Source organism: Falco cherrug, chromosome 1 (assembly GCF_023634085.1).
Source record: "Falco cherrug isolate bFalChe1 chromosome 1, bFalChe1.pri, whole genome shotgun sequence".
In the NCBI taxonomy this organism is placed as follows: Eukaryota; Metazoa; Chordata; class Aves; order Falconiformes; family Falconidae; genus Falco; species Falco cherrug.
Window position 1 is genome coordinate 99,413,665 of NC_073697.1, and position 17,750 is coordinate 99,431,414.

The 17,750-nt window shown below is 49.1% G+C and overlaps 1 protein-coding gene across 4 annotated transcripts in view; it reads left to right on the plus strand.

Annotated features, from left to right (window-relative positions):
* Positions 1-17,750, plus strand: part of TTC28 (tetratricopeptide repeat domain 28) — a 191,512-nt gene that overhangs the window by 142,761 nt on the left and 31,001 nt on the right. For 3 of the 4 annotated variants that reach the window (XM_055711387.1, XM_055711377.1, XM_055711391.1), the window contains 6 exons: positions 3,936-5,277; positions 5,662-6,185; positions 7,793-7,902; positions 8,182-8,311; positions 8,741-8,959; positions 10,982-11,147. In XM_055711387.1, coding sequence (XP_055567362.1) covers positions 3,936-5,277; positions 5,662-6,185; positions 7,793-7,902; positions 8,182-8,311; positions 8,741-8,959; positions 10,982-11,147 — 2,491 coding nt within the window. Of the gene's footprint in view, positions 1-1,531; positions 2,123-3,935; positions 5,278-5,661; positions 6,186-7,792; positions 7,903-8,181; positions 8,312-8,740; positions 8,960-10,981; positions 11,148-17,750 lie in introns of those variants that run through there. The other variant, XM_055711402.1, reaches the window with a different exon arrangement.

Genomic DNA, 17,750 nt, shown 5'->3' on the forward strand with positions numbered 1-17,750 from the left:
CATGACCTGGGAAACTGGAGATGTTTCCTTCTCTGTCAAGTTAGCTGAGTATTTGCCAAAATAATCTCCAGTACTACCAGAGATGTTGATCTGTGGAGGGTAAGAGAGCTGAGATGGAAGAATAAGGAGAGGAACTTTGTGACAGGAGTGGGATTCGTGTCTTAAGGCTGGTGATCCACGTGTGGCCAGAGGAGCCCCTGTCTGATCGAGCATCTTGTGCTCTGCACACGGCAGTGCTCTGGCCTGAGGACCGTATTGGCTAATGGATACACTGGTACAAGAGCTGTTTAGAAGGATTTTTTGGGCACAAGAGAAATTGTAAGCTAAAGTACGGATTTAACACCAAGCTCCTGATGTTATCTCTTAATACTTTTTTTAATGTACTAGCTGCTAAAAGCAGGAACTTGCGTTCCATGCTGCTCCAACACCTCTTGCGGGCAGGCAGCTTTGCAGCTGTTTCTGTTGACCTAAATTTTCCAATGTCAAATGCCATGTGGACAACAGAAACAGCAAATGGCAGGCCAGACCTGCCTGGGTGTCATCTTGGTTTCTAAGGTATCAGCGTGGAAGCTGATCTAGTTTTGGGGAGATGGGTATTGAAGAAAGTAACTATTGCATGTTCCAGACCAGCAGAATCCCTTGCAGCCCAAAATGAGCCTCTCTTTTTTCCTAAGAGACATCTGGTCTGTTTCTTGCAGTTATTTTGTTGCCAAAGATTGCAGTGAAGGAGCTTGTCCTGCAGGACATGGGAAAGAATGTGAAACAACCAGGCTTCACATGGCTCACAGATAAAACATACATGAAACTAGTAGAAAGGTGTGGAGTCAGCATCCCCTCTGAGCCAGCCAGTGTCTGCAGTCCAGGGCCACGGTTGTCTCTGGTTTTGGCAGGAATTTTGTTTAAGTGTGTAGCTGAGGAGAGCCTGAGGTTAGGAAAACACAGTGGCCATTCAATGGGAGGGAGACAGGAGGATGCTTAGAAATTAGGGCTATGAATGTGCTTTTAGAGAGGCTTGCTGAGGAGCTCCTTCACATCCTGCAGCAGCCACTTCTGCCTGGGATGCTGTTGATGAAGTTGTGACTGGGTGGTGTGAGTGTTTTTGAGAGGGTGGTAAGCGTTTTTGGGAAGGTGGCCTAAAAGCCAAGAGTCTGCGTGCTTGCAGCACCGTGCCAGTGCAAGCAGCAACTGGGAGGCAAACAGCGTGTTTTTGAGGCAGCGTGTGCTTCAGCAGTAAGGGATGTCCATGTTCTTGGTGTAATTCTTTGGCCCGTGAGTGGTTGCAGCTGGCCTCAGGTACTCTCCCAGAAAAGCTGTAGAAACACAAGAGTTACCAGGGGAATCGGTGGTTAAACCGAGAGAAGTGAAGGATGCCTCCTGGGGTGCTGCATCCAGTCTGCTGGTACTGCACATGCCAAGTCACACAAATACCAGGATTCGTAAACTGACCACGAGCCATTGCAATGGTAATGTACTGTTTGCTTGGCTGCTCTGGAGCCTTGGCACTCTGAGGGTGAAAACAATTTCTAGGGCTGATGCCCCTCTTTGTTTACACCAGCATCGGTCTGTGAATCAGTTAACTCTTCAGTGTCCAACAGGAATCACATTTGGATTTCTTGTACTGGAAATACATCAGTTCACTGGATCACTCTGTCTCATTTCCATGTGATGACTCCCTGGCCTTGTAGTCCTGGAGTGCATGTCTTTGCATAGTTTACTGCTAATTTTCATCACCCCATTCTTGTTGCTGTGGTACGTAAGGCTATCCAGTCCTTCCTCCATAATAATCCCATCCTTCTCTGTGTCAGCAGTGCTTCTTAACGGGTTTCACAGCATATCTTGAATAACGCTCCCTTCCTTTGTGCCAAAGTCACCACTAAAAATTTTTGATAAGGTTTGTCTTCATTTCTGCTCTCTGACTCGTAATTAAGAACCACCTCACCACAGAACAAGAACATCACAACAAAAAAGATTTGCTTTTAACCTGTTTTCTGTCCTCTCTCTCCCTTTTACGGTCACTTCAAACTGAGTGCTTCCCCGCACCTGGTTCCTCCGAGGAGGAGCAGCGGTGCTGGTGGAGAGCAGCGGCATGTCTGGTCTCCATGAGGAATCTGTCCGTTTAGCAGTAAGTGATTAGGAAAAGCTTGCTCGCTCCCTTAATCTGGACATGCCGGGATTTCGGGGTGTTTCCGATGAGCGTGTGTTAGCTCTCAGAGGGGGAGCCCACTGCGTTGGCTGCCGGTGCTGGGGTCCAGGCACCCCGGGGTGCTGGCTGGGAGGGATGCCGTGCTGGGGAGGCAGGCTGGGAGCGCGGGCTCCCTGGGCAGCACTGGTTCTGCCTGCATCCAGCTCAGACACCTCTTGCTGTTCCAGGAGAAAGATTGAGCAAATTCTTAGTTTGTGAAGCAATGAGATGCTTTCAAAGAGACTGTTTTTTGCAGTTTCTAAGTTACATCACTTTGTGCCCCGTCCCAGTCCACCCCCAGTAATGACTTTGTGCTTTTTCCGCAGAACGGGGCGGTCTGTCTGGCGAGCGCTGTGCCGTGCGTGGCACTGTGGCTGTGCGCTGAGCCCCGGCTCTGCCTCTGCCTGCAGATCAGAGGTGGGGGGCCAGAGTATCCACGTGGGGTCACTTAGCTTGGCTCATCCTGTCCGTGCTGCCACCACCTTCCCTCGCCATGCTGGAGAGAAACATCAGCATGCGTCAGCCAGGGACGCAATAGCTAACGCTCATCAGTTAAAGCCACAGGCTCGTTGGAGCTGAGGAAGGATTTGGCCAGGAGCTGGACTAAGGCACCAGGGAGCCAGTCCCTCCTGCCATGAGCGCTGGCTTTGATCACAATTGCCGTGCAGGGGGAGGGAAACGAACTGTCAGCAGCAACCAAGCATTTGCCATTTTCATCCTGTTTTGTTCTGCCCGTGTTTTCTAAATTGCCTTCTCCTGAAGCCTCATGTTAGTTGGAAAATGAGCAGAATTTTTGAATGACTGACTTTGATAGAAAGACAAGTAATCCAGCCAGAGTGCCTCACGCTGAGGTAATGGAACTTAGGTTTTCAGTCCTGCATGAGTTTAAAAAATGAATCTGCGAGGTCCAAATTGCCTCAGGAAAGCAAATCTTGGCTGTCATGTTCCAGGCTCACTTGGAAAGCCTCTGTCTACAAATTTCTCTTTAAAAGTACTGACAAAAAGTAGGCTGATGCGCAGGGCCAATGACAGCATGCTGTGCTTGCCAGTGGCCGGGGCAGGCAGTTGCTTCCTGACCCTCTACATCTCTTCCTTCCCACACACTGGTTGCGATATGGAGTTGGAAATTGGAAGTTGTTTTCTTTTAGGGGCAGAGAAAGACCTGACGTTGTCTTCAGGTATCGAGTAACTGTGGCGAACCTGCAGGGTCTGTGCTTCCAGGGCCGCCTCTGGTGGCTTCTTCAGGATTGTTTGCAAAGGAGCCACATGTATTAGCACAGAGCTAATTGAAGGATAAGTTGGGACATTAGGAGATTCAGAGCTCTGGTTCCATGTCTCGTAACAAGTACAAGATGGTGTGACTGGGATGGAAAAGTGAGTGGGAGTGCTTTCTTGCTGAGCCTCTTGGGTGTGAGCACTGGAGTCACCAGATATCACGGATGGGGGAAAAAAATAGCATAATTTAAAAAGAAAATGGGCATTTTGTAAGGCCAGACCACCCAGTTGTTGTGGTGAAGGGATGCTTCATGTGTATTATGAACCCTTCTCTGGGATTTGCCCGTCAGGAGCGAGGAGGCAGTTTGTTTGAGAAGGGCCGTGTCGGGGTGCTGAGGGGAAGGGATGGGTGCGGGGCAGGGGGGGCCTGAGGAAGGGGCTGCGTCGTGAGCTGCTGAGGGCCGGCTGCACGAGCATCCTGGCCTGGCAGGGTGTTGTGGAGGAGTGTTTTTGTTGAGCCCGTTTCTGTATTTTTCAGGAATCATTCACCAGATGAAGGGCGACTATGACACTGCGCTGCGGCTGCACAAGACCCACCTGTCCATAGCTCAGGAGCTCAGCGATTACGCGGCCCAGGGCCGGGCCTACGGCAACATGGGCAACGCTTACAACGCTCTCGGCATGTATGACCAGGCTGTCAAGTACCATCGGCAGGAGCTGCAGATTTCGATGGAAGTAAATGACCGTGCCTCTCAGGCATCTACGCACGGGAACTTGGCAGTTGCCTATCAAGCGCTGGGTGCCCATGACCGCGCGCTGCAGCACTACCAGAATCATCTCAACATCGCGCGGGAGCTGCGGGACATCCAGAGCGAAGCGCGCGCCCTCAGCAACTTAGGCAACTTCCACTGCTCACGAGGAGAGTACGTGCAGGCAGCCCCTTACTACGAGCAGTACCTGCGCTTGTCCCCAGAGCTGCAGGACATGGAGGGGGAGGGGAAGGTTTGCCACAACCTTGGCTATGCCCATTACTGCCTTGGGAACTACGAGGAAGCCGTCAAGTACTACGAGCAGGATCTTGCCTTAGCAAAGGATCTTCATGACAAGCTGAGCCAAGCCAAAGCCTATTGCAACCTGGGCCTGGCCTTCAAAGCCTTGATGGACTTCAGCAAAGCAGAGGAGTGTCAGAAGTACCTGTTGTCACTGGCCCAGTCTCTGAACAATTCCCAGGCCAAATTCCGAGCTCTGGGAAACTTGGGGGATATTTTTGTCTGTAAAAAAGACGTAAATGGTGCAATAAAATTTTATGAGCAGCAGTTGAGCTTAGCCCATCATGTTAAAGACAGGAGACTGGAAGCCAGTGCGTATGCAGCCTTGGGCTCTGCATACAGAATGGTACAGAAATGTGACAAGGCTTTAGGTTACCACACACAGGAGCTGGAGGTGTACCAGGAGCTGGGAGATATGCCGGGTGAATGCAGAGCACACGGTCACCTTGCTGCAGTATATATGTCACTTGGGAAGTACACCATGGCCTTCAAGTGTTACGAAGAACAGCTGGAGCTTGGGCAGAAGTTGAAGGACCCCAGCATAGAAGCTCAAGTCTATGGTAACATGGGCATTACCAAGATGAACATGAATGTCATGGAGGAAGCTATCGGCTACTTTGAGCAGCAGCTGGCCATGCTGCAGCAGCTCAGTGGAAATGAATCCGTGTTAGATCGGGGCCGAGCATATGGGAACCTGGGAGATTGTTACGAGGCTCTGGGAGATTTTGAGGAAGCTATAAAGTATTACGAACAGTACCTGTCTGTGGCTCAAAGCTTGAACCGTATGCAAGACCAGGCAAAGGCCTACCGGGGCTTGGGCAATGGGCACAGGTAAGGAGCGCTCCGTCTGTATTCTAATGACAGACAGTGGAGTACAAGTACAAATGGATGTGTTGTGTTACTGATGGGGGGTGTTTGTGTGGCTACTGTACACGTGCACGGGGATGTGGCCCAGGAGCGAGTAGTAGAGTCCTCTGGGTGCTGGGGACTGTGCTACCAGCAAAAATAACGAAGCGGTGTTGCTCTGCCCTGAGAGGAAGAGAAGTTTATAGGGTAGCAGAAGAAGGAGATTGATTCAGAGGTACCAGGGTTGTCTCTTGGGGGGAGATTTGTTTCTGCCTCAAAGCTTTGAGCTGGTCTCTAGAGGAAATGGCAAGACATCTCCTTCCAAGAAAATACTGGCAAAATAAATGCTGCCGTTTTCTTCCCTTGTAGGGCTATGGGAAGTTTGCAGCAGGCTTTGGTGTGCTTTGAGAAGAGGCTTGTGGTGGCACATGAGCTGGGGGAGGCATTTAACAAAGCCCAGGCTTACGGGGAGCTGGGGAGCCTGCACAGCCAGCTGGGGAACTACGAGCAAGCCATTTCTTGCCTGGAGCGCCAACTCAACATTGCTCGAGAGATGAAGGACCGAGCTCTGGAGAGTGATGCTGCCTGCGGCCTCGGTGGGGTCTACCAGCAGATGGGGGAGTACGACACAGCCCTGCAGTATCACCAGCTCGACCTGCAGATTGCGGAGGAGACCAACAACCCCACTTGCCAGGGCCGGGCGTACGGCAACCTGGGCCTGACCTACGAGTCCTTGGGCACCTACGAGAGGGCGGTGGTTTATCAGGAGCAGCACCTCAGCATTGCAGCACAAATGAATGACCTTGTAGCCAAAACTGTGTCTTACAGCAGTCTGGGGAGGACTCATCACGCCTTGCAGAACTACTCTCAGGCTGTGATGTACCTGCAGGAAGGTAAGAGGCTGAATTGTGCAATGCAGCATGTAGTGGGACGTGCGGTGGGGTAGGAGGGAGGCCTGAAGGCATGGAGACATGCGAGGTCCTGTGAGCGTGGCACTAAGAGGATGTGTTTGACAGTAGCCTTTGATGCAAGAGCTCTTGCAGGCATCCATAGCTACTGTTGAGCACCTGTGTGAGTAGCTGCCCAAGCGGGCTGTTATGGTCAGCCTGCCACGTCACTCGGAGCCTTCCTGGCGTACTGTAGACAAAGCATTGCAAAGCTCAATCTGTGCCTTCCTGGGGGCATCTCGGCTAGCTCTGAGCCTGAGTCCAGGCTGCATCTGGCAGAGGCTCTTTATAAAGCTCTTCTGTGCCTGAGCCTAGAAGCTGTAAACCTTCTGTATAAATAGCATTGCATGCCAGGAACTGGCTCTGGGAAAACCACAGCAGGTTGTGATAGATCTCTCTGATCCTGAGAGCAGGTCTCAAACCTTTGTGTGCGCCTTGCTGTGTGCCTTGCCGATAGCCACCTGGCTTGTCCTTCTGTGTTCAAGTGGGAGTGAGACCAGGTGGGTGAGTGTCCTCTAAGCTGTGAGTGAAAATAAGTTGTGTTTGATAGGGAGGTGAGGGAGGTGCAGCCCTCGGTGTGTGGAAGCCATCTGCCACTGCTGAGTGCAGGGGCCAGTGCTGGCTTGTGAGTTGTGCTGCTGCAAGGGATTCCTGCATGCAAGCAGCATCTGCTCAAGGTGGTAGCTCTGTGATGGAGTGGATGAGCAGTGTAACTGTAGTGTATGAAGCTGGAAGCCGAAGGATTAATTACATCAGTTAGTCTGGTTTTCCTGAAACTGACCTTGGCAGGATTCCAGAATGCTGAGGGAATTCAATTAAGTTGGAAGGGGAGAAATTAAATACAGCTCCTTCTCCTGGTGTGACACAGCATTCCTGAAAAGCCTGTAAGTACTAGCTGCTGCTGAGCTGCGTGGTCACGGCCTGGGCCCCCGCTCCCTAGTCCATGGGAAACCTGAGGTGCCTAAAGAGGACGGAGGTGTCCCTGTTGTCAGCCCAGCCCACGGAGGCGAGAGGTTTGGAGCGTGGTGGCAGTGGGGACAACACAGAAGGTGCTTCTGGAAGTGAAACAAGCTCCAGATTGTTCACTCCGGGACCCTGCCCTCTGCTCTGGCTCAGTACATAAACCATGCGGAGCCTGCCAGAAGGCTGGGGAGAGCTGGTGGGAAGTGAGCCAGTAATGTGGCAGGAGGTGTATTTTCTGGAAGTTTGGCAGCTCAGTGTGATTTTGTTTGTCTGTGTGGCTTTCAAGGTTTAGAAGTTGAACTGCCCGGAAGGGGCTTACTTACTCAGGGGACTGCATCTTCACCTCACTTAGGGGGGTCTTGGTCCATGCACACGTCTGTCCTGCTGAGGCACCTCTCACCAGTGCCAGTTCCAGTGTCAGCAGCGCTGGCACTGCCCTGCTCGGCATCCCTCCACTCGGCAGCTCCCCGGCTGCCTCTGCCTGCCGCCGAAGCCCCCAGGGCCTGCTTGAGCCCCCAGCCCGCTGGGGCAGAAGTGCTGCAGTGGGCTGCCAGAGCCCCTTCCTCTCTCTCACTCTGACTGCCTTGCAGGACTGAGGCTGGCAGAGCAGCTGGGACGCAGGGAAGATGAAGCCAAGATCCGCCACGGCCTCGGCCTCTCCCTCTGGGCGAGTGGGAACCTGGAGGAGTCTCAGCACCAGGTATAAGCTCCATGCTGGGGGGCTTGTGTTCTCTGAGCCCTTCGGGTTGTTCCTGTCCTTGGGAGGAAATGTGTGGTGCGTGTGAGGTGCTGAGCTGACCCAGGCCCGTGTGCCTCCCTGCTCCATCCAAAGTCACCTTCCCTCTGCCAGGGATGCTGCCATCCCGGGGGGCTGTCTGAGGCAGACCCCCTGCCTGAGGGTATGTTTCTCTGGGTACTCCTGCCCTCCCAGCAGTGCTGTGTCTGTAAGGAAGTCACCGTAGCTGTTTTCTCCCCCCAGCTGTACCGGGCCTCGGCACTGTTTGAAACCATCCGACACGAGGTGCAGCTGAGCACAGATTACAAGCTGTCACTCTTCGACCTGCAGACATCCTCCTACCAGGCCCTGCAGCGAGTACTTGTCAGTCTCGGTAAGAGATGCTGTCATATGTGAGTCTGAACTCCAAACTCATACAACGAGTTCAGCTGAAGTTGCAAGGAGGGAGTTCATGATACATCCTTCACTCCCCATCTGTCTGACACAGCACAGCATTTCCTTGCTGGGACAGAAATAATGGTGTTCTGCGTCGGGTCTGAGGCACCTTTGGATCGTCTCTCTTGCTTCTTCCATTTGTTTGCCTTGCTGTGGCTTGTTTTCCCATACATTGTGTTATTGCCTGCAGCCAAGATGATCTGTGGGACTGTATGCCAGCTCGGAGGCTACTCTTTCCAGAAATAAGTGCTGTGACCCTGCTTCCCCAGGTTTTAGTTTGGGTTGGGATAGCAGCTGTCCCTGCTCCTGCACGTTGCACTGCAGGCCACGTTAGTGTCAGGTCTGACAGATGGCTTTGTCTTTTCAGGTCACCACGATGAAGCATTGGCAGTAGCAGAGAGAGGACGAACGAGGGCATTTGCTGACCTGCTTGTGGAACGTCAGACTGGGCAGCAGGACTCTGATCCCTATTCTCCAGTGACCATTGACCAGGTCCTGGAGACAGTGAATGGCCAAAGGGGACTTGTTCTCTACTACTCACTGGCAGCAGGTTATCTGTACAGCTGGCTGCTGGCTCCTGGGGCAGGTGAGGTCCTTTTTGGAGATGAGAGCCTGTGAGCAAGCCTTACAAAGGGCGGGTTGTTGTCATTTGTAGCTAGGAATTAACCGGAGACCAGAGTGAATGTATGAGGGAATCCTTTCCATCTAGTACCTTAAAGCTGAATAGACTGAAAACTGTCATAGCCACAGCAGTAATGACTTAGAAGTGCTTGTTCAGGGCTTTGATGTTCACCTGGAGATGGAGATGTTTCACACGTTTAATATTTCCATTTTTCAACCTCCAATCTGTATATATTTCCCACAGGGCAGAGCAGTAATGAGATTCCGAGTATGTTGGCTCTGTGAGAATCTTCTAGGCACAAGAATCCCTACTTTAATTATATTTCTGTGCTTTATCCTTCCAAAAGCTTTTGACATTTATTCACTGAAGTGGATTGCAGAAAACAGAAGGGCGTCCCCACTTCCTGATATGCCATTGAACTGCCTGATCTTCTGAGTTCTCCTCATATGAATGTGGAAACACTTATCACAGAGGAGCAAGGAGGATTAATTTGCAGAGGATTGCTTTTTGCAGGCAGCTGTTGTTCATTATCTAATAAAGTGATGACTGTAAATTTTCATGAGTTCTTTCTGGATATAATGTAATAATTGCAGCCCTTCACCATGACAAAGCTAAAGAGATAAAAAGCACTATTTAGACTGCACCAAAAATTCCTTGGGAAGGGAAGCAAACATTCACACATTTCTGACTTCAGATGGGATGGCAGTGACTGAAAGAGACGCTGTTTGGGGGCTTTTTGCAATGTTGCATGTGTAGGTGTGAGATGGTGTTGTCGTGCTACGCATCTAGTCACTAATTGGCTCTTCAGGCCTGCAGTTTGCACAATAAGCTATAATATTAACACAATTAATAATAATTAAAATTATATGGATCAGAAGTGTAGGGTTTGCCACTAGGCTTCATGACCAGTCTCCTCCTTGCTGAAACTGGGTCTGGTAGAAAAGCAGTTGCATTCTTCAAGTACATGGGTTTGTGACCCCCTCCTTGAAGGCACTGCCAGGTGTCAGAAAGAAGAGGGGCTATGGTGCTTCAAGGGTTCCACTTGAGCAGCTTCGCTGAGGAGCTCTTCAGTAGTGACTCCAGCCCAGCCACGGTGACCTCCTCTTGTTTAATTAGTGCTGTCGGAGAGAGTAGCTTCACTGGCTGGCCAGGATCCTCATTTATCCCAGTGAGATGGTACTTTCAGACCCTCTTCGCCGATTCTGTATTTGCTGCTGTTGCTACAGAAGGAGTTGCTTTATTCCTCCACTCTTCTTAACTGGTTTAATAATTTATGCTGTCAAGGCAAACAGGGCATCCAGAGCAGCCTTTTACTGTTGATCACAGGCTGTAGAATTAATTATATCAGGAAGGATATGCCAGTCTGAGTGGAGTAAGGTTTTATCTGCTGTAATAGTTATATTCTTAACAAAACAGCGAGTGTCCTTTGTCTGGTTTACCCATTGTGAAATGCTGTCTTTATATTTTACTATGCATTAATCCATAATTTTCTTTCTTTGTATAGAATGTATTTTCATGCATATGAGTGAAATGAGAAATCTTTGTGTGATGTGAGAAGGTTCTGCTGTAGTAATAACACTCTTGTTCAGCATTTGAGCCTTGTGTATTCAATTTATGTGATCAGAGGCTGTTAATAGGTATTTTTCATATGCATCTATTGAAATGCGAATTACTCTGGTAGGTGCTTGTATGAAGGATCTGTTTTATAATTTATATGAGAATGCTGCAATAGCAAATGCATTCTGAGCATCACATAAAGGCACTGCTCTGCCTTTGTACCTTTGAGCAATCATCTGCGAAGTACAAAACCAGATTTTAAAAGCAAAGCTGTTACAGACTGCTGGAAAAGCCCTGTGGAGACATGGCATAAAATGCTTTGCCCCAGTTGTACTGGAAATGCCAAATGCTGTGCCATCTTCCTAGGCAGTTGCTGGCAGCATTGTTCCTGCCCTGCAGAAATAACCTCATGATTCTGGTGCCTTGCAGGAATTCTGAAATTCCATGAGTATTACCTGGGTGATAGCCTGACAGAAAATGCCGGGGACTTCCATGAAGCCAACAGCGTGACCCTGCAAACAATAACAAACTCTGCGCTGGAACAGTACATCTCCAGTGTGCGGGAGGCTCTGGGTGTGGATTCCTACTATACCCGGTAAGTTGGCGAGGGGGGTCCAGCATCCTGGTTCCTGCTCTCCCACCTGAAAGCAATTTATAGCAGTTCAGGATGATCTCATTGTCTGAGAACTGAGAGTCAAGAGTAGGGAGGGGCAAATTTTCATTGCAGCAACGAAAAAAAAATGCTTTATTTTTGTATCCATGGCTATTTTTCTGCCAAGTAACTCTAGATGCACATGCAAATAAGGTTTGAACCCACACACTGGGTAGTGAATCTGTAGATTGGATGAGGAGGCAAGTGCCATGTCTGACTGTGTATGGGCAGATTCCATCCTACTTACAGCTTCCAGTGTAATTAATTCCCTTTCAAAGGTTTACTTATGAAAAACTTCAAATACCATAGGAATTCCACTCCCCCTCCAAATATATTCCCTTGTGGCTATAGCTGAGTAAATAATTTACAGTTAATTAATCAGTCTGATGAATTTCAGCAGAGGGAGGAACCTTACTCCAAGCAGTTTTTCAGATAGGTCCCACAACTATGTTTCCTCATTTTTTTCATCCTATGGATTTATCACATCAGGGTTTTTTGCTTATTTATACTCAGTCTCATGATCTCTCATGGTATTTGGTTTGATTTATTGATTGGATGAATATGAATGTAGTTTCTATGCTGATATTTACAAGTAGTTTTTCTCTGAATGCTTTTGTCTGAAAAGCAGAATTGGGGATGTTCCTGTCCTCGTATGTTCTTTGTGGGTGAGGCATACAGGGCAAAGGATTTGGTGACAGTTCAGCTTGCTGTTGTAAGTGAACCTTGCTATGTAGTCATAAATGGCTTTACTTCAGGTGGGTTAGTGACACACCAGCAGTTTACAGGTCTTGTTTACTACTAGTGTGAAGAGGACTTAAAATGTATGTGTTGGCTGACTTGCTAACCATCCCTCAAAACCGGTGTGAGTGGAGGCGCTGGCTCTTTTAGGTTGTACTGTGTTTTAGGTTTTGTTTTTTTTTTTTTCTTTTTCTTCCCCCAGACTGTTGTGTGTTTTTCTGCAGCACCGAGATTTGTGAGTGAAACACTCTTGACTTCCCGAGGCTGTGGACAAATGCCATTTTCCTTGCCCACTTTTGATGGTGAAAGTGCTACCGGTGCCGCCGCAGCCCCACGAGCTGTTAGCAGGCCGTGTTAGAGGCAACCACCCTGTAGACCGCTCTGGGTGCGTGACCCACAGTCCCACAGGCAGTGCACACCCAAGCCTGGTGTTCTACCTAATGATGTTGGCCAAGAGAGACGAAATGATGGCATTGACCCTCGGATCAGTTGTGCTCAGGGTTGTGTGGGCAATTGGGAAGCCATTCAGCTCTCCTAATTAATCCTTGTTCATCTTTTGTTACAGCCACCTTAGGCAGCAAGTGCAGTGGCACAGCTGACGCTGCAGTGGTGTCGCTTAGGGCATTGCTGTGCAGGAGGCAGCAGTAAAACTGAGCTGCGCTTTGCAGTCTGCTCACAAGCAGTGTCCTTGGCTTCCGCCCCGTGACGCTCACACCTTAATCTGACAGGAAAGGAATTTTCGATCAGATCAAAATAAGAACATAACCCCAGGCCTCAAGTTTCCCATTACGTGTTTCAACTATGCAGAATGGTACCAGATTTCCCGACTGCTTTTCCCCAGGGCTTGCTGCAGTCTCTCACTGACAAATTAATTCTCCCTTTGGGGTAGGGGGGACATGACACTTGCTTATGTTACGTCCCCAGTACCAGTAATGAAATCGGTTGCAGTCAGCTGGCTGGGTTTGAAGCTCTGAGAGGGCTGTGGACACATGTGCTCAGCACAAACAGTGAGTCCCTCCAGTTTTTTTCCTTCATGGGAGCATCGGATGCTGGAAGGGAGTTGGAAGCCATCAGAGGTTCTGGGCTCAGGCCTAGTAGATTGCTTTTGTCCTTTTTCACTGATTTCAAAGTAAACTAAAGAATGTGTGTCTGCTGGGATGCTGAGTGTGTCCTGAAAGTTTTGCAGGGCAGGATGGGCTCAGGCTGTGGTGACACATTCTCATGGTTTTACTTTTCTTCAGGGAACTGAAGAGAAAGCTCTGCCTAAGATTCTTCCCCCTGCCCCCTATCACTCATCTCCTCAGTAGAACAGGGGGTGGGGTGGGGGAGAAAATAAGACGGAACCCTTATGGGTCAAGATAAAGGCAGTTTAATTGAGCAATAGCAAAAGTTGTGTGTGCAGAAGCAAAGGAAAACAGAAGATGTTATTCTCTACCTCCCATCAGCAAGCGATGTTCGCCCACTTCCCGGGAAACAGGGTTCAGTGCATGTAGCGATCGCTCTGGAAGATAAACATTAGAAATTACGAGTGCCTCCTGCTTCCTCCTCCTCCTCTCTCTTAACTTTCATATCTGAGCAGACGTCATATGGTGTGGAATATCCCTTTGGTCACTTTGGGTCAGCTGTCTTGGCTGTGTCCCCTGCCAAGCTCCTGCCCGCCCCTCAGCCCAGCGGTGAGGGGGGAAGGTTGGAGGGACAGCCCTGGTGCTGTGCCAGCCCTGCTCAGCTGTAGCCAAAGCACTGGTGCGTTATCACCACCTTGCTAGCTGCCAGTGCAAAGCACAGTGCTCTGTGGGCTGCTGCGGGGCTCAGCCAGACCCGGTACAACCAGAAAAAAATACTGGATTTCTGAAGGTTTGGGGAAAAGTGACTGTGTCTAATAAATCAGTGGTGTACAGAGCCAGGCATATCTTTGCTTCCCGGTGCTCTGGCATTGCTAGTCCGGGGAATGCACGTGCTGGGGTCCCCAGCCTGGCCTCCTGCTCCTGGAGCCTGTTTCTGGGCTTGGGCCAGCTTGAGGAATTGTTTCAAAGAGCCACTGCCAAGCTGCTTAGTACGAGCCCTGGATTGCGAGTCAGGAATCAGCACTGCATACTTCGTGTGCGACCTCGGAGGCCTGGCCGAGCCTTGCTGCTGTTGTCCAGCTTCTCCGAAGGAGAAGGCAGCTCTCCCGCCTTGGCCCACTGCTGCAAATGTGAGCAGCAACAAAATGGCGCTGCCTCTCTGGCTTGCCGTCCATCGAGGGGACTGCTTGAGGTGTCCGCCATGGGGCTGTCCACCCTGCTCTTGGGCTGGAAACGTTCCCTTCTGCAGTACCCCGCTTCCCTGGCGAGACCATGAAGGCTTTGGGACCTCTGGGGTTCGGGTGTGGGGACAGGGCAGCGTGACACGGGGCCGCAGGCGGCTGCGTGCACCTTCTCTGTGCTGCCGGGCAGGACGCTGAGGCTGTGCAAGGGCAGCGCGGCCGGCCATCCCGCGCTGGCTGCACAAGGGCTTAAACAGCAGAGAGTTCGAGCAGAAATAACGTCTTCCTGTTCAACCGTAGAAAATGCTGAAAAGCAGCCACTCTTCCTGCTGGTCCAGGAACAGCTGAGATAAAAGAATTGTCACACTTTTAAAACTGTCAAGAAAAAAATCTGCAGAATGACACTGGCTGGGCCTCGCATGATTTCAGCTCAGAGTCGTTGGCCAAGAAAGCTCATTAAAGTAAAAAAAAAAAAAAAAAAGACAAAAAAAAAGAAGGATCTGTATATTGGTGCGCTGCTTGGAAGATTCTTGGCAGCTGGCTAGGCATTTATATGCAATCTGTGAATGGAATTCATTTCCCAATAATTGTCTATATTTACATAATGCCTTCAGGCCCGAGAGCTGTTACTGGTGTTGTAGCCAACGTGGATAAAGAAGTTTGTCACCTGCGCTACCAGAGACAAGCCTGTCCGTAACACTGCCAGCTTGAGAGGGGATCTCAGGAATTTTTGCTGTGTTTTGGGGCGGTTAGATTTGTTGGTGTTTTGCTTTAACATGATGGCTGTTGTGTCAGTCCCCTAAAGAACACAAGGTGCTTTTTCCCCTTCTTTTAGTGGAAATCTGCCCCCAAAACTGCCAGTCACCTGCTACATGAATTAACTTGGGGGTTTCTGCAATCCCTGGAGATTGTTTTAGACACACTGCTGTTATTATTGAAATTAACTTGATCTTCTAAGAGCTAAACAAGTTGTACAGTCCCGGAGTTTTCATGCAGACAAACTGAAGACAGACCAAAATCTATAAGACGCTGCTTCAGAGCACTAAAATCTTGCACTCTATAACCCATAGTGTTTTCTTAAGAGGTGTGAGCAGCCAAATAAAAGCAGATTTGTGACCATATTTGACCTGGCCAGGTTGCAAAGAAGGAAAGTAAACCTCTCCCCAGACCAGAAAAACCTAAAATGAGCCACGCACTGGTCTCCCAGGTGAGAGGAAACTTAGTAAGAAAGAGGCGAAAGATACTGAGATGGACAGTGTGTATCTAGAAGAAAATTTATCTGCTTCACAGCCCTGCTCTCCAAGGAGGGAAGCGATGTCAGAGTAATCCATGTGGTTCTGCACCTAGAAGATCGATAAAGGCGTGGGGTCTGATGTTTAATACCTCTACTGAGGGTTTTCATTCCCTTGAAGTAGCTGCACAGTGATTTTCTTTTCCCTTCTGGTTCTTCTACTGCTATCTATAAACAGTTTTGTAACTACAACACCGATTATCCATAAGCACAAGATACAAAGCGATTTGGAAAAAATCCATACTACTATTCAGAAAACTTCTGGTGAACATGGTGTTTGATCCTGTTTATCTGAGCATGACATTGGAATCTGGAAGTTCCTTTGGAGCATCACTGAGCATTTTGTGTTGCCGTTAGGGAGGACAAGCTTTAGGCATCCGGGGAGAGGAGGGGTTCAGGGATGCAGCCTCGCTAATGCTGACCTTGTAAGTGTTACTGAAATACTGGCAGTATCTGTGATGGGTTTTGAGCATGAACAGGTGAGTTGCTGCTCTCGGTAGCCGAAATGATGGATCTGGCACAGTGAGCCTGCAGTCAGGGTGAACTTAACATGAGGACCCGTTCTTTGTCCTGAGCTCAGTCTGAGCTTGCCATTTTGTGAAGTTACCCACTGATCTCACAAGGGCACTGGCAGGATTGTGTTCGCTGCGTGCTATAAACAGCGTGTGCTGCTGAGATGGGTATGTGCTTAGCTCATAACGCTGAGACAGTTGGAAACCAAAAGGAGTGACAGCCGACTCATCTCAAGCAATCCCCACATCTGCCTGGTTTGGATTCACAGTTGTATCTCACTTGGGTGCGTTTTGGGTTGGTACTTTCTGAAAAGGCGCACAACCTTTTATGATGGTAGAAGTGACTTTCTGAAGGGAAACATTTTTCACAGCCAGTCACATTATTCATTTCACTGTAAGCAGTAACAAACTGCTTGTTAGTCTGGGATTTTTAAGTACTCTGAGAAAGAGCAAAGGGGCTCTCAGCCAGCTGAGTACTCGAAACATAAGGGAACAGACATGCACAGAGGAGTAGCTTCCTTCATATTAAAGCCCTGAGAAGCTACAAGCACATAAGCGCTGCTATCCAAATATTATTATGAAATTATTGCTAATTTAATTTATAAATGGTGCATTTATGAAATGGCTTATCCTTGGTGGTGTCTAGGGTTTTTGAGTTCTTACACAAAATCTGTTCTGAGACTTCTGCTTCTGTTAGCTTCAGTCACACCTTCTGAACTATTTGTTTCGGGTTCTGCTTGAAAATGAGTTGCATGATTCCCATTAAAGGAAATGTCAAAAGTTACTCCCTCCAGCCTTCATGTTGCCTGGGTTTTGCAAATGTGTTCCGGATGTTGGCGCTTCATCCCGTTCTGTCTTGTATGTGCACGTGGCCCATGAGCGTTCTGTTCTTTCTGGGAGAACTGAGTCGCTCCCTCCAAGGTGTGTATACTGACGGGAAGGACAAGAGGGGAAAAACCCAGACTGAATTGGTTCCATCTACCCTTCTCTTAAAGCACCAGGGTGGTGTGGTTCAGATTACATCTCCACGTGTTGATGGTTGAATCTTACCCTGTAGATACGTGTATACACAACTGCAACCTGCAGTTACACCTTGTGTAACAGATTTGCAGATACTGTTTTCAGTTCCATTAATCATTTGTCACCACAGGTTCTCCTACTGGCAAAGGGAATCCTTTGGTCTTTAGGTTCTGGGATGAGTTTTTAGTTTACTGTGATGTCAGCTTCCTCCTCTCTTCGGGGTGATGGTAGTGGTATGTTTTTGGTTAAGGATTCTGGGCTTAATGCTTGTCTCTGAGATCATTGGGCTGGTGTGGTATGATCACAGGCAGAAGCTCTTTCCCCACTTCAAAATTATACGCAGGGAATTAAACAAACAAATCTTGTCTGTTCCATGTGGGTGAACGTCATTTTGTACTTTGAAACTTCTTCCCCACATGGATCAAGTGCTTTCCTACAGCATCGCAGACTGCCACCGTGCTCCAGCACGCCAGACCCCCAGGAGAAGCTGTCATCTGCAGTCCCTGGAACCTGTTCTCTGCCTACCAACAAAGAACAGAGGGATTTAAATATGTACAGCACACATATGAAAACTTCTGTTTACCTCTGAGTTCTCAGTTCATCGTTTGCTTAACTGTGCTGTAGTTGTGTGCTTTTGTGTTCAAATTAAAGTGCCGTTGCCTGCCATAATGCTGTGAGCATGCATGTAGGTACTGTTGCGTCTCCAGAGTGGCACATCTTCCCATTTTCTGCTCCTGGAG